The 12,025-nt window shown below is 42.7% G+C and overlaps 1 protein-coding gene across 3 annotated transcripts in view; it reads right to left on the reverse strand.

Annotated features, from left to right (window-relative positions):
* TBC1D30 (TBC1 domain family member 30) overlaps positions 1-12,025 on the reverse strand; it is a 301,699-nt gene that overhangs the window by 93,602 nt on the left and 196,072 nt on the right. For all 3 annotated transcript variants that reach the window (XM_029615714.1, XM_029615713.1, XM_029615715.1), the window contains 2 exons: positions 10,490-10,675; positions 1,022-1,190 (listed from right to left, as the gene is read on the reverse strand). In XM_029615714.1, the coding sequence (XP_029471574.1) occupies positions 1,022-1,190; positions 10,490-10,675 (355 nt within the window). The remainder of the gene's footprint in view (positions 1-1,021; positions 1,191-10,489; positions 10,676-12,025) is intronic.

The raw sequence follows: 12,025 nt of genomic DNA on the forward strand, positions 1-12,025 counted from the left end.
ATGTGTAAGATGAGCTCAACAGGACAATCTAGCCACAGCAAATAAGAATCCTGCCAGTTCCTGCAGCCAAATATATAACTTGCAACATGAGGTAGTGTTAACCACAATAAGATACCATTCTGACCCAATAATAAGATGAACTTGAATAAACGATGATCCCCTTGGTTTGGGGCAAATATGGTAGAATGCTGCCTCCTGTACCACATCCCCAGTTGGAGACCACCACCTTCAGATGGAGACATATTGAGAAGCATGGAATTAAGGCTAGTGTCTTGAATCAACAAAAAAGGAACAAGGTGTTTGGATGTGGTAAGTTGTTTTTTTCTTTTTAAATATAAACCCCTCTTCCTATAATAGGATTAATATTGATTTCACCTAAAGAATATAGTTTTGGCAAAAGTTAAAAATACTTCTTCATCCATTTTTATCAGTCTGATTTTGTCTATTACATTACACAAACAAGCTTCCTTCATTTTATTTGATAAAGCTGCTGGTTTTTGCTTTATTGTCTAGGTACGTATTCTTTAATATAGCTGAGAACCTAATTAGAAGACGAAATATTCGCTTTATATCTTGTCATCTTGACCACATCCCTTTACTTCCATGTTTGTTAATTTACCACTCCAATGTGACTGGGTGATAAGTGTGTTTGTTCTTCATCAGAAGCTTTCCTGAGTTCCAGGAGCTATAAATGTGCATCCAAGATGCCCACCTCAGAAGTGTTTCATTGCTTCAGAAATGTACATATATTTTAAAGTGGTTGGATACAAATGATTATGTAATTCACAATGATCATTTCTTGGAACATATGTCTTATGCCTTTTTATCATGCGGAGGTTGCTTTCATTAAAGAGGCCATTTTCATCAAGTCAAATTTATCTATGAAATATCGACAGTTTAATCTCCCATTGTATCTTTCCATAGTACTTTACATTATTTTGAAATAATGAGATTTGTAGTGTTAGTTTTTAAGTAGGTTATCATTCAAAATAACTAAAACATAATGAATTGTTAAACCTACCTCCACTTTCTCGGTTAGCTGTTTTCTGTAGAGTATCCAGATGCTGGGAAAGCTCCGGCAGCTTCATTCTCAAGAGGTCTCGAAAGACAGCCATATCCACAGACAATGCCCGGAGGTTATTGACAAAATAACTATCTGGAAGTACTTTATCTATGAGGTAAATCATAATCTGAAAATAGAGAAGAAGTAATTTCACTGCAGAGCATCAGGAATGAAGTGCTAAAATGTTAGCTTCTCCATGCATTCCAGACTCATGATTTCTTAGGACTACATTAGTGACACCTTCCAGGGACCAAGAGAACATGACTAAGTGCTCTCGAAACAGAATACATAACACAAGTCATGCTGTTATACATTGTTCAATATTAAGCAAATTGAGCTGAGAGTAGCTTCCCTAGGGACAAGATAGATATCGCTCAAAACTAAATGTTACAGACTTCAGCAGGAACACATACATTGAAGCAGAAAGGAGAAAAAAACTTTCCTGACCAAATAGTCCTTGAACTTGCTCAATGTAAGTTTTGCCAGTGCAAACTTTGTTAAGAGAGGGAGTATTTTAAGACTAACTGCATATCATCTGAAACAATCCAGGTGTGGCTAAGTAGGTTTGTAGATAAAACCAAAAAGGTAAGAAGCCCTAATTTATATCTATGCAAGTTAAGAAAAATAAACAAACAAGTGTACTTGGAGCTTAAATAAGTAAATACAAATTGCTAGCAAGAAATCCTGACAAAACTGAAAACTATAGGTCATCTTTTGAACTTCTACTTTTATTGAGAGAACTGCAAGTAAATGCATCAAAAATGAATTACTTTAGACTTATTTGTGGCACAAAAGGAGAAATTGGTTCTTCCCTGATATTTCCTTTCCTAAATCCTGTTAGACCAGTCCCTTACAAGTGGAATTTCTCCATCCATCAACTGATGAATACCAAGAAGGACCAGCCCCATTTTTCTTGTGATCTCCCCCTCGTTATAGAGAAGGTACAGGCTAGATGTTTGCCAATACCCTTCTGTCAGAGCAATAGGACAAATAACAAAAGAAAAATTCCGTGTGGAAGCTGTTAGATGATTATGTCTCATCTTTACCAAAATGCTCCATGTAAACTGACACTATGCTCTTCCTCTGACACCTAGATCTTCCATCGCTGTCTTTCTATATTTCTACACCTTTTCCCTTTCCTCTTCTTTCCCTCTGATCTGTCTATCAATATTAGACTTTGGAAGGCCTAGCTTCACTTTTCTGTTCTGTACATGCTTTTTGAATATTTTGTATATTTATTTGTTTGCTTGATTGCGGAAAGCATGGTTTTTGTATACTTACTAAGGCCAATGTGAAGAATCTTTGTTATAAGTTGCTTCTATTAATAATAAAAAAAAATTGAAAAAAAAAAAAAAAGAAAAATTCCACACTAAAGAAAAAGGGGACCTTAAGATCAAGCAAGAGAAAGAACTTAACATACTAGCCTGCCAAGTGCAGAGTGAAAGATGGGAACCAGGTATGTAAAACATAGAACATTGCTCCCCAAGCACCTGTGGTCCTGAATAAGGGAAAGAGATGGCATTATGAGCGGGAAGCTTGTGTGTTACTGGGAGTGTCCTGGACTGAACTAATAGATCAAGGAAAGGAAATTAGCAGATAAGAACCAATTTAATTTTCCTTATCCTCCTGCCAGACCAGTCCCTTACAAGTGGGAGATACATCAGATGATACTAGGCTGGGCAGGGGGAAGACGGGGCTGCTCTAAATGCTCCGGACCCAAAGGTCACATCTACCCTGTCCTCAAAGTCCAGTTTACTATTTGACAAAGGAATGCAAGGATGACCAAGCTGCTGCTCTATATATATCCTCGGGGGCTAATGCAAAGACTTCTACCCATCAAGAAGCCTGAACTCTAGTAGAATGCTCCTGGAGCACCATGGATGTTTGGTGGCCCTTAAGCAGGTATGCTGATTAGATTGGCTCCGTAATCCATATAGCTAGAGTAGCCTTTGATGCAGCTATGCCCTTCTGCAAGTCTCCAAATATATAGCGCTATCCATTTTCCTAAAATGATTTGCCATCTATATGTATCTGAGACATATGCGATGGATATCTAGGAGGTGTATGCTGCTATTCTTGTTTCTATACTCCTTACCATAAAAAAGCTAGGAATGAAATTGATTGATTCAGGTGGAAGGGCGACATCGTTTTAGGTAGAAGTGACAACACTAGCCGAAATGTAACTGATTCGGCCAAGAAAACTAAGTAGGAGTCTCCGCAAGATAACACTTCCAAGATATACCTGGTGGTGTGAAAGTGTCTTTACTGAGAGGTCTTTCAAAGATGCGTCCTTTAGTGGTCCAAAAGGGTGGACTTACTAGGGCATTAAGGACTAGACTGAAGTCCCACTGAGGGCAGAATGCATCTCACCCATCTAAGGAAACGCACCATAATCTAGATGTGCTGCCTATGAGAGTCCCTCAACTGAGCCTCTACAGCAACTAATAGCTGTTTCCTGCTAGGGATGTGCATTCATTACAAACAAAATAAGAAATATTTCCTATTTTGTTTCATTTTGTTTTCAAAATGAAATAATTGAAAATCTGATGAAATTGTTTTCACATCTTGTTTTGGGGGGGGGGGGGGGGGGGCGCAAGCTGGGGCCTCACCTAAGGACAGGCCAAGGACCAAAGCATGATCCACAGTGTGATGCCGTGGCCTCACCTAGGTATAGGTTGTGGCCCAACGTAGGGGTCATGGCCTATGCCCAGGCCAGATGCCAGGACCTCGGTTGAGACCAGAGCAAAGGCTCAGGCCTGAAAACGTTTACCAGGGTCGGGGAATTTCCTAGCCACCACTTACCATGTCCATCAGGGATCTGATGTAGGTAGCCCAGCACAGATGCCTAGGACAGGCCCAGGCCAAATGCTGGGGCCCAGTCCTGATGCCAGAGCTTTGGCCTAGGCCAGACCAAATGCTGGGGCCAGCCCAGAGGCTGGGTCCCAATGCTGAGCCTTGGCCCAAGCACAGACCCAGGCCTGGAGGCCAGAATGCAGAGATCCTCTTCTTTCTTCTTATTTTTTAAAATAATCTACTAGGGATGCACCAGAGTAACTTACCTCCAAGTACAGTCCTCTTCAGTGCAAGGCACCATTTTGATGTACGGCAAATGTCAGGATGCAGCATCCAGAGTAGGCCCCAGCATTGGGCTTGGCCTACGCAGAGACCAAGGCCCAGGCATTGGTACCCACTGTCCCGGTCTGGCCCCGGCATCAGCCCTGGGCCTTGGGCTAGGCTGTGGTCTCAGTGTCAGGACAGGCCTCTGGGCCGGGCCTGGGCCTTGGCAGAATCCCAGGCATCAGTCTCCAGCCTCTAGGCTGGGCCCCAGCATCAGATCTAAGCCAAAGCCTAGGCTTTGGGACAAGGCCTCCACACTGGGCCTAGGCCAAGATCACGGCGACCTAGGTCTATGCAATGCCTAGGCTTCGGGCCTAGGTCTCATCGGAACACCGCCCCCCCCCCCCCCCCCGACCAGGTAAGTGCAGGCAAGGGAGAATTCTGGCCCCAGCATTTTCCCGGGTGGGAAGAATAGGTGATAGGGAGCACTCAGGAGACCCAGTTTCTTTTTTTTTATTTTGTTTTGATGTGTGCTTTTTGTATTTAATATGTATTTTGTTTTCTTAAGTTTGCATAAGAAACAAAACATTAAACAAAATGAAGTTTGTTGGAAAAAAACACCCCAGTAATGAAATTAAAATATGAATTTTTTTTTTTTTAAACTAGCGCATCCCTATTGTCTGCCACTTGAGGTAGTTAAGTGCTAGCCCTTTGTCAAAACCTTTTTGGAATAGGTCCAGAATTGCTGAAATATCCACGCTCCAAGGTGAGAATGAGTGTTCCACTACAAAAGGATTCAAATAGATGCCACACATGAAGATATGCTAAAGAGGTAGAATTTTTACCAGCCTTCAAACATGGTTGTATTGACCAGGGAGGAATATTATGACTTCCGCAGGAGAGCCTTCAAGGGCCAAGCCATAAAGCAATATGGAAGAGAGTCTTCCAACCAGGGCCAGTGCAAGGGTAGTAGGCACCCTAGGCGAACCTTCTACATTGCGCTTGCCCTGGTCGCGCCCCTCTGCCCCACCCCCTCCCCCAGTCTTGCCATAACTGCCTCAACTGCTTCAGTGTTTTTTCAGAGCTGCGCGCAGTGTGCACTGCTCGCAGACTGACAAATTTGTACTCCTCTTTGCCGCAAGCGGAGAGCTCAGAGCACCACCTGGCTGCTCTTCGGCACGGCACCCCCTACTGGTTGGCGCCATAGGTGACCACCTAGTTTTATCTAATGGATATGCCGGCCCTACTTCCAAAAGAACTGGGCTCCAGCTTAGCTACTAACTCCCAAATGGAGTCCAAAGTCACCATGGCTGGCTTGGGGAAGGAAGCTACATACTGTGGGCTCCCCAGGTAATGTAATGGAGCAGGGAGGCACTAAATCGCTGTAGTAGCAGAAACAGTGGACTCGCCACCCGAAGAACCACCAGGTTGTAAAGTTGCTGGATGGTCCACAATAGAGCTCACCGCCACTGTCGTCTAAGCCTGAGTTCTAGCCACTCTACCTGCGGCAACCCCCTCTGATGCAACTCCGATGAAATCACCCGGAGATGCGAGTGCCATAGCAGGGGAGGATAAGTGCTGTGCCGGTGGTGGTCTGAGATCAAGGGAACTCAAGGATATTTCTCCAGACAAGGCTGATGCTCCTCTCGCAGATCCACCAATAGGGGTTGTGTCTCCAGACACAGGTGAGTTGGCAGCAAACAACAATGGAACGCTGACCCGGGAGGGGATGGGCTGCAGAGGGAAAAACCCAAACTCTTCCTTAGCACTTAGGCGGCATGGCAATACTGAAGAAAAAAGTGAGAAATGCGGAGTAACAGAGAGCTATGGTACCTACATGCTGCCATCTTAACTCCTCTCCTTCACAGTTTCTAGCCTATTTATTGACATAACATTTCCTCTTTGGACCAGTGGCCCTGAGCTGCCTGGTCCTGATACTGGGCTCTTCAGCCAAAGAAGCCCGTATCTGACATTACTATGATCTAAGTGAGAGGCTCCAAGTCTATTCCTTTTTGTAGGTTCACGGGCACTGTCCACCAATCTAGGCTCCTTATCTGATGGGGCACAGGTAGTTGTGGGACTTGGAGGACCACCAGGTTAACCCGGACCACTGTAGCAGGCACTTATATGCCATGGCCCACAGCATCACATCTAATGTTGCTGTCATAATGCTCAAAAAGCTGGAGATAGCCCCATACCTTGGGGGCTGTTTGGGCTTAGAAGGATTGAACAGGAGATACCAGTTTGATGACCCTTTTCTACATCAGAGTGACACCTTATTCTGCTGTGTCAAATGTGTGCTCCTAAAAGTTTCAAGGACTAGGAGGGACTCTGCTTTTGTTAACTCCTTTTAGATCTAAAATAGGATAGAAGACTCATCCTTCTTTGGACTTACAAAATAGGCAGAGTTCCTCCCCTGGCCCTGAGCATTGACTAGCACAGGTGCTATCATGTCCAAACTCTGAAGCCTCTGCAGAGTGGTCCCCCTATGGCTTCCCTTCTAGCAGGAGATGTGCAAGAGGAAACTACAAAAGCCTAAGGAACAGGGTCTGCCAGTACCAAAGCATATCCCGGGCGTACAATATCCAGGATTCATCAGTCTGATGTAATCTGGGTCCACTCCCTAAAGAACTATTTTGTAAGGGACCCATTGACTATCAATGAGGAGGGCAACCAAGGTCTGCCCTTCCTGCCTTTGGGGCATTGCCCCTTGGCTTCTTGAAACAAGTGATTTTCCAAAAGCTAATGAGGAGTGGAGATGATGAGTGGTATACAGTAATAGGTACAGACCACAATAGTAGGTAGTATAGCACTGGTTATATTCATGGAACCTTGTCTTACAGAGCTCAATCGAAGAAACTTAAAGAATTAATTTTAACATATTCATTGTTTATTCCCAGTTGCTTGAAGAGAACAGATTTTTGGTCCCTCAATAGTGATTTTCCCACATGGATGCCCCATCTGAGTTTATGGGCTCAGTCTCCACAGACCCCAGAGACAAGAGCATTCTCTAGCACCTGGGGAGCCCAACTAGATTCTATCCTCAGGGAGTCTTTGGGGTTTTGAATCCTCTAAGTCTGCCAAAAATCAACCTGCCCCAGGCAACTTCAGAAGCAGGTTTCTAAGCTACAACTCTGAGGCTAGCGCTCAGGATGAGATTTGGACTAAAAAATCATTCCGAGCATCTGTCAAGGCGGCCATGGATAATTCCAAGGGTGCTGTCGGATCCAATATATCAATTCCCGTTTTACGAATTCCCTGTAAATAGGATTGTATTGCCATGGCCCCTATAAAAAAAAAAAGATGGTGTCAGAATAGCTTCAATCTTATGATCTCGAGATTCCTTCAGAGCTGTAATTCCACTCTACAGGGATAGTAGTTTTGCAAATCACAGTTGATACCAGTGTGTCCCACTGGGGTACTCTTAGGAGGTTTTCCTTATCCTTCTACAGCCAAGGGGTATAGTTTATTCATAACCCTCCTGCCTTTGAACACCCTCCCCCCCAAAAGGAGAGTCCCACTCAGCTAAAGCTATGCATTTTAGAGCTTTATGTAAGGGTAAAGCTCTGGAAGGCTTACGAATTGCCAGAGCAGGCTCTTCCACCTTGAGGTCTGGGCATTGCTCTGAGCAATGAGGGCAGACAATTCCTTCTTGTATAATAACCTAAGAATGGAGGATTCTCATCCTCTGAAGATGATCCTCTAAGAGTCTGTCCAGTTCCCAGGGGTCAGAGTCCTCCCCTGATCCAAAATCTCCTGGGGAGTCTAGGGTAGAATCTGCAATAAGGCTCCCCATGTACCCTTTGGGTGCTTCAGGCCTGAACCTTGATGCATCGGGCCTCTTAGTGTTCCTCCACTCAGCTTTAAGGTTAGTGCATAACTAATATGAACTCTGGAAAGAATATACTCTAATAAGTGCTATATAATTCTCTAGGTGTGCTCCTGGGAGACTGTTGCTGCTTGGGGGGTGGGGGGGGGGGGTGGGAAGACACCCGGCAACTCTAGCTCTCCTAAAGTGGAGGGCTGAGAAGGAGGGACTGGAGAGGAAAGCAACCATGTGTCCATGAGATTCTGTTTCCTCCTTCCACTGTAGTCAGGTCCACTGCTGCTGCTCCTGCACCTACCTACCCTCCCCCCGTTCTGCAGATTCAGTGGGAATGGTATCTAGGGAAGAAGGCCCCACACCAAATAGGGCAAAATGAATTAGCCAAACGTGGCGCACACAAGTGCTGCAGGCAACACATCTGCAGCTTCAAATCATGGCTGCCACAGGAAAACACTGACTGTCCTATTTAATTTTTTTTTCTTTTTATTGCTCATGGTCCCAACTGCTATGAAGATATGTTCCATAAGCCTCGTTCCCTTCCTGGTCTCACCTACCATTGACCATGGGACTGCCCTGGGAACAAGTGCTGTGTACAGAAGCCCCAAAACCCACTGGGGACCCGAAAGTTTCCTTTCCCTTTGCTTACTTCTGCTTTGCCTCTTTAAACAACCTTTATTGCACGTTTCAGCAGGATAGGTGAAAAAGAAGCTATGTACAAGTTCTTTCAGGCTTCTGCATGAACCAATTCCCCAGGTTCAACCAAAAAACCTGATAGTCACCTAACAGGGGCAATCTACAAGGACTCTAGGGTCCCTGGGATCTAACCCAAGATTTTCGCTCAGCCAGGGGGATAAACCCAAGAAGAATGCTCAAATAGAAAAGCAGCAGACAAGGGACTGTCAGGACAGGAGCATTTGTAAACACTTATCAGGCCTAGGCCTAAGCCAGGGCTTTGGGAAGAAAATGGAAATTCGAGAACACCACTTGTTGGAGACAGACTACTAGCAAATGCCTGGCCTGCACCTACTCTATTAACCAGGGTGAGAAAGAAATAAAGGGCTGACACTATGTTTCCATCAGCTGATTGGCAGATAAATCCCCCTTGTAAGGGACTGGTCTAGCAAAAGGATAAGGAAATGTATTTTAACTAAATGGACAGAACCTAAGTCACATGACCTAAGTCCCTACTGATAATCAATCCCATATATATATGGAAAAACGGGCAGTAAATTGCTTTTTTTCTGAGGAAGACATGTTTATTCACCAGTTGCTTTTCAAGCAGCAAAATCATCTATCGTGGGCTTCTCTTGCCACAAGTATGTGTGGGCCCTGCTAAATCTGATGAAGTCAGCCTGAGGGGGATCTTAATATTTTCTGGAAGTGAGTTATCCGACTGTCAGATTGGGTGGGATGCATTTGCTCTGTCAATTTATTACATTTTGTTGGAAATGTTTTCATATTTTACACAAAATTTTTCATTTGCAGAACTGTCTCAGTGCTGCTTTGCCAATAAAAATAATTTACTACTTTGATTTCAGTATAATTCTCTAGTGAAAGAAAAGCTTGCTTTGTGAAATTCAGTAGCACCAGTAATTCATTCCTTTCTTACAGTTGATGAAATAATTTATGGCAACAAGCTAATGATTCACCCATAATTACTGATAAAATTCACAAAAATATATTCTATAAAATTACAAAAACTCCCTATAAGAAACCATTTAGTTCAAATCTGTTTTGTTAATATTGGAATTAAACAAAGTACATAATATAACACAACAGCATGGGGAGATGCACGATACTTCACATTTACATGTACAAAGAGCAGATATATTTTAACACTGGTTTAACAAAAAACCTACAACCCTCTCTCCCCTACCTGCACCCACCCCTTGCAAACATATGGCAGAATTCCAGCAGGAGAGAAATAAGATCTCTGCATATTAAAGAACAAAAGGCATCTGATATTGTCCATGTCTATTGTACTGTCTTTATGAATAAACTGCCTGCTCTTATTGATAATGACTATAAATAGGAATTCCAAATCTTCCTAAATGTTGTATACTTGTCACATTTATCTTTCCATGTTAATCCATAACTGTTGTAATGTATAGCAATCTGTAATCGCAACATTGTACAAAATAAGTCCTGTAATTTCTTTATAAAGCTATTTTAGTCAGTATGAGGTAAAATAAAATGAAAAACTTTCAAAGTTGGCAGGTATGACCTTAAAATGGTGCCTCTGTAAAAGCAAAGTTCAATTGATAAAAACTTTAAAAAAAAATAGTAAAATCTTTAAAGTCCTAGTTCCTTATATGACCAATTTCTTTGTCAGCTATCATCTTTAAAGAAAATAGACTCAAACCATCCAACTACAATTCAATTGTTGCTAATCCCCTCCTTCGTTATTCAGTGCAACAGGATTAAATGGTATATCAGTGAAAGTGATATGTATTAATTTGCCCAGATCAACACAGAACATTTATCCTTTCTACCTGAAAAAAAAAAAATCAGCATTCTGTTGCCAATAAAGCAGTTACACTTACTTTTAGTGCATCCCCTTCATTTCCATCCATTACTTCCAGTATGAGTGCAGCCAATATATTAAAGCCTTGACAATACCCAACAGATTTATTCCATCTGGCGTATGCCAACAAAACTCGTTTCAAAACCACTCTATCCTGTTCTGCTTCCTGGCCACAATATGAACTGCAGCCTGTTCTGTGAAGATCCTAAAAGGGTAGCATAATGAAAGATATTCAAGTTCCTTTAAATTAACAGATTTTTAAAATTTTTAATCTATGATTTGTATTTGTTATAACCTCCATCAGCTTGTATTAATTATAACATTCTTATAGGCAAGTCAAAACTTTTTTAAACACACATTTGCTGTAGTTGTATTCAAAAAGGGCACAGAAATACTGACAAGTGCACAGTCCAGTCGTTCCATAATATTTTAAAAGGATTTGACTGCTTAAAACTGTATCCAAAGTCATTATCATCTTTGCAAAATGCTGTACAAAATACAGTTCCCATTGCTTTTATTGCCAAACAGTTGAGATGAGCTTTCACAATAAACCAGATTCATAAAAATAAGAAAATCAAATATATTTGCTGTTTATGAAACATTCTACATTATGGGCAACTACAACTAACATTTTTATAGCACTAATCAACATACGCAGCAATACACAAACACATAAGTCAGTTCCTACTCAGAAGAGCTTACAATCTAACCAAGACTAACAGAGCTGAAGACTTTGGGAATTTCACTTATTTAGAAGAATGTTAAAATCAATGAGGCTAAGAGCAGGATAGTAAGGGGTTATGATTTAAAAGCAGGTTAAAAAAAAAAAAAGATGTGGATTTTTAGATTGGATTTGAATAAGGCTAGACAGGGAGCATGACTTACTAATTCAGGAAGTCTGTCCCAAGCATATGGTGAAGCAAGGTAGAAAGCATGAAGTCAGAAGTTGGCGGTGGAGAAGAAAGGCACAGATAAGAGTGACGCCCAATGGGTGGAGTTCACGAGGAGAGATAAGAGAATAGGTAATGAGGAGCTGCAGAGTCAAGGCACTTGTAGAGGAGCTTGAACTGTATGCACAAATGGATAGGGAGCCAATGTGGTCACAAGAAGAGGGATTATCAGCGTAGCAGTCACTGGAAGAGAGTCCTTCTACTGTGGCGTGTTTGGTACAGCCCAGCAGGTGAACCAGCTGGGCAGATGCAGACAGCAGGTAGAAATGCTTGAACTGTGTCTGAGCTAGGCTTCCCCTATAGCAGCCTCTTCCCCCACAGGTTGAGCCCTTGGGTTCTGAGGCCAGCAGGTGATGGTCCAGTAGGACAGCAGTCAGGCAGAATCAGAATCCGAGCAGAGATAAAGGCACAAGAGATCAGTCAAGAAAGGAACAGGAGATATGGAGAGAACAAGGCAGAGGCAAGGTGAGTAATGGAATGAAGCAAAGGCAGGAACAGGACAGGAATCTAGCAACTCGTACTGCAGACAGGAAGCACAACAGGAGACCTGTTGCTGAGGCAGCAGCATGCAGGAGCACTGGGATTTAAATAGCCCACCAGCAGTG

Source organism: Rhinatrema bivittatum, chromosome 9 (genome assembly GCF_901001135.1).
Source record: "Rhinatrema bivittatum chromosome 9, aRhiBiv1.1, whole genome shotgun sequence".
Lineage (NCBI taxonomy): Eukaryota > Metazoa > Chordata > Amphibia > Gymnophiona > Rhinatrematidae > Rhinatrema > Rhinatrema bivittatum.